The 3,272-nt window shown below is 35.5% G+C and overlaps 1 protein-coding gene across 1 annotated transcript in view; it reads left to right on the plus strand.

Moving 5' to 3' along the window:
* Smp_100030 (putative ribosome biogenesis protein BMS1) overlaps positions 1-1,480 on the plus strand; it is a gene marked incomplete at both ends in the record, with an annotated part of 17,398 nt that extends 15,918 nt beyond the window's left edge. The window contains one exon of the mRNA XM_018799780.1: positions 1,067-1,480. Within this exon, the coding sequence (XP_018651535.1) occupies positions 1,067-1,480 (414 nt within the window). The remainder of the gene's footprint in view (positions 1-1,066) is intronic.
* Positions 1,481-3,272: the final 1,792 nt, after the last annotated feature.

The raw sequence follows: 3,272 nt of genomic DNA on the forward strand, positions 1-3,272 counted from the left end.
GTCCCACAATAGGACGAAATGGCCGTTCAGTGCTTCTAGGTTTTCCATTGTGGTCTAGCTTCAATTGACTCATGCTTTTAACTATGAAAATACTGAAACCTCCACACAAACCCCTTAATTATCAATCAGTCATTCGCAATAAATACATAAGTTGACAATTATGTACAAGTTGTCATAACTCATCATCTACAGGGTGAGATGAAATTATCAAGACAAATAGTAGAGTAGTAGAAGTGTTATGTATGCTACTTATTTCTGTCGACATAAGTAGTATTTAACACCAATCAGAAGTGGAAAACCTGGCAGAAGAAAACTATGAAGGTCGATTTAAAGAAAACAAACGGAATTAGAAAGAAATTGTGAATCTTAGGAATCATATAGAATGTGAAGGACAAATCATGGAAATCTGCAAATGAACTATTCAATATATGATTCGCATATTTCACCAAGTGATTCTTTAATTGTATTGTCAGTCAGCTACAACGTAAGACCAGGCACATTTATACATCGGTCCAATTTGCCACACCTCATTAGCACAACAAGATCAACACCGGATTCATAGAAGTAGTTAATTTAGGGGTGGTAGTATATAAAAGATAGGTTGTATATAAGGGTATAGTATAGGAATGTATTGGGATACATTTGGTTGTCCCCATTTTTATCCTCGTTCACAACAGAAGTAGTAACATTATCACTGATAATTTAAAATATTAAGCATTCATTAAACTATTCATATAGAGAGAATATGATCATGGTTTAAAAGATGTAATTCATTACATCTTCTCCATTACAAATAAGCTCTAACATACTTTCATTCTTGTGAAAATCTCAATTTAACCCTTAGTCATACACTTAAAGTGTAGGAATTTTAGTTAACGCTGCCCTTATCGTGATAATTACATGCACCAGTTCCCTCAAGATTACAGGTACACCTTGCTGAGGAGTGCCAAGTAGCACGAAACCCGGGTCCAGGGTTTCCTGTTGACCACCTCTAACCACCATCTTATCTCAATATGTAAAAATTTGTATTTATAATAATTGTTTTTACTATTATTTATATATACAGCCTATAAATCGTCCAATACATGTTACAGCACCTTTACGTATACCAATCAAATTGGCTGCAGCGCTTCCATTTGCAGATAAACCTAAACCATCACGTAAAGAAGCATTAGCTATGCTTGGTGGAGATCCTGTAAAAGCTGCTTTAAATGCTGAATTACCTGCTCCAGTTAAAACTGCTGATGAAATGGAATCTGAATCAAGACAAGAATTAATAACGCGCCTACGTCAATTACACTCAGATTTTATGCAACGTCAAAAACAGAAAATGATTATTCGTGTAACAAAACACAAGAAGAAATTAGCTAAAGAAAATGCCATTAAAGCTGCTAATGAACGTAAAAGACGAAAACAATATTTTGCTCGTAGATCATCTCGTGGTGGTAAACGAGCTCGTCGATCAAATGGTGAAGACTAAGTAACTACACTTCAAAGATCATTTCATACCTTGTACAGAATATTAATGATATTTCAAATGTTTTGTTTTGTTTTGTCTTCCTACTTTATGATTCGAGATACTCGATTTTCAGTCGTTAAGTGGTTAGTTCGAGACCTCATCCCATCTACTGCGGATTAATTAATGTGAATATGATCATTAGTCTTCATACAAAAGCTTAGCTCAAAGTTCCAAACGCACGAATCTACAGTATTGCTTACCGTGCTCAACTGGGATATTGATAACACGACGTAAGTAAATGAAATGTATTTACTCATCTGAGCACTGAACACTGATAGCAAGACTTGTTCTTCGTTGTTGAGGTGGGGGCTTCTAATACAGCTGCATAATTACTAATAGTACGAAGGTCGATTTGATGCATCTCGATAGACTGAACAGTACTTTGACTATGATACAGTCTGATGTATGTAAAAATAGAGGTGACTAGTCTTTCTGGGATGGGTTCCGTACCTTGAGAAGAACCTATGTAATAACTAGTAAAGAATAACCAGTCAAAAAGGGGTTAAGCTATACGTATGGTTTCATGATTGCTGTCACATGTTACGTGATGAACAATGATATTGATTTGAAATGATTAGAATAAATGTATTCGAAAGAGGGGCGACCTTCAACATGGACGAACTCAGGCTGCTGTATTAGAAGGTGGCCACACAATCTGTATGAAATTTAGTATTCGTTTGTGGATATAACTCATGATATCTAAATCGTGTATAACAATTCATCAGAAAGATCTTGTTCATTGAACCAACAGAATTAGAAAAGGGGATAAACAGTTTAAATAAATTGATACCTTGAAACGCTCGCGTTTAAACTTTATTATACAATTACATTTAGCTTTATTGATTTTCGATTATTTCCCGGAAGAAACGTAGACTAGAAATTTCAGATAATGTGTTGGAAATAATTAATGATGAAACTCTTCAAAAGCGTTACTTTTATATTGATTGTTCACTTTATACATAGTCCTCAATGGTCTATGGGACTATTCATCTAAACTATCGACCGAAATATATGGCATAATACAACACCATGTTAAAGTGTTCTCCACTTAAGCGATTATGAGAATATTGCTGTTCCTCAGAGAAGACTAAGACTGTCAATGTTTGTCAAGTTAGGTACACTTATCATGATTATGATGAAACGATTACCAAAGAAAGATTTGTGACAGGCACGGTGTAACGCTAAACCAGTCGCTACTGAAACAAAAGTTGATACTAATTGTAATACAGGGATTTAAAATATAATGTATTTGATCCTAGGATGTGTTGGCTGTCTAGTGTTTCTTGGTAATTTCCCAATTGTTCGTCACCTGATATCGACTTTTGATGAAATCTGAAGTTAGTTTGGATAGTACAAAACATTTCGTTTTCTAGCATTATAAACAAAGATAGATAGTGGCTAGCAGTGAAGTCCAGGACTCACAAGCTAAGTGGATAACGCGATGGCGTTTAGAGCGAACGGTACTGCGTTCGATTCCCAGAATGAACATCTAATCTGAGACGCAGGTACATCCAGCTGACGAGTCCCAAACAGGACGAATCGCGCGTTCTGGATTCCACTGCTAGCCACTATCCACCATTGCTTAGAATGCTTGTAAATTAAGGCAATACGCACGTATGCCAATAAGAGACTGATCAATTGCAGTCGTAAGCATCAGTGGTAAGATTCAACTAAAATAGTGCAGTCATTTTATTTTCTGTTTTTAAGCAATATTTATGAGTTATTTAGACTCATTGGAGTGGCAATTTTTAAT

The sequence above is a fragment of the Schistosoma mansoni genome, chromosome 3 (genome assembly GCF_000237925.1).
Source record: "Schistosoma mansoni strain Puerto Rico chromosome 3, complete genome".
Taxonomy (NCBI): domain Eukaryota; kingdom Metazoa; phylum Platyhelminthes; class Trematoda; order Strigeidida; family Schistosomatidae; genus Schistosoma; species Schistosoma mansoni.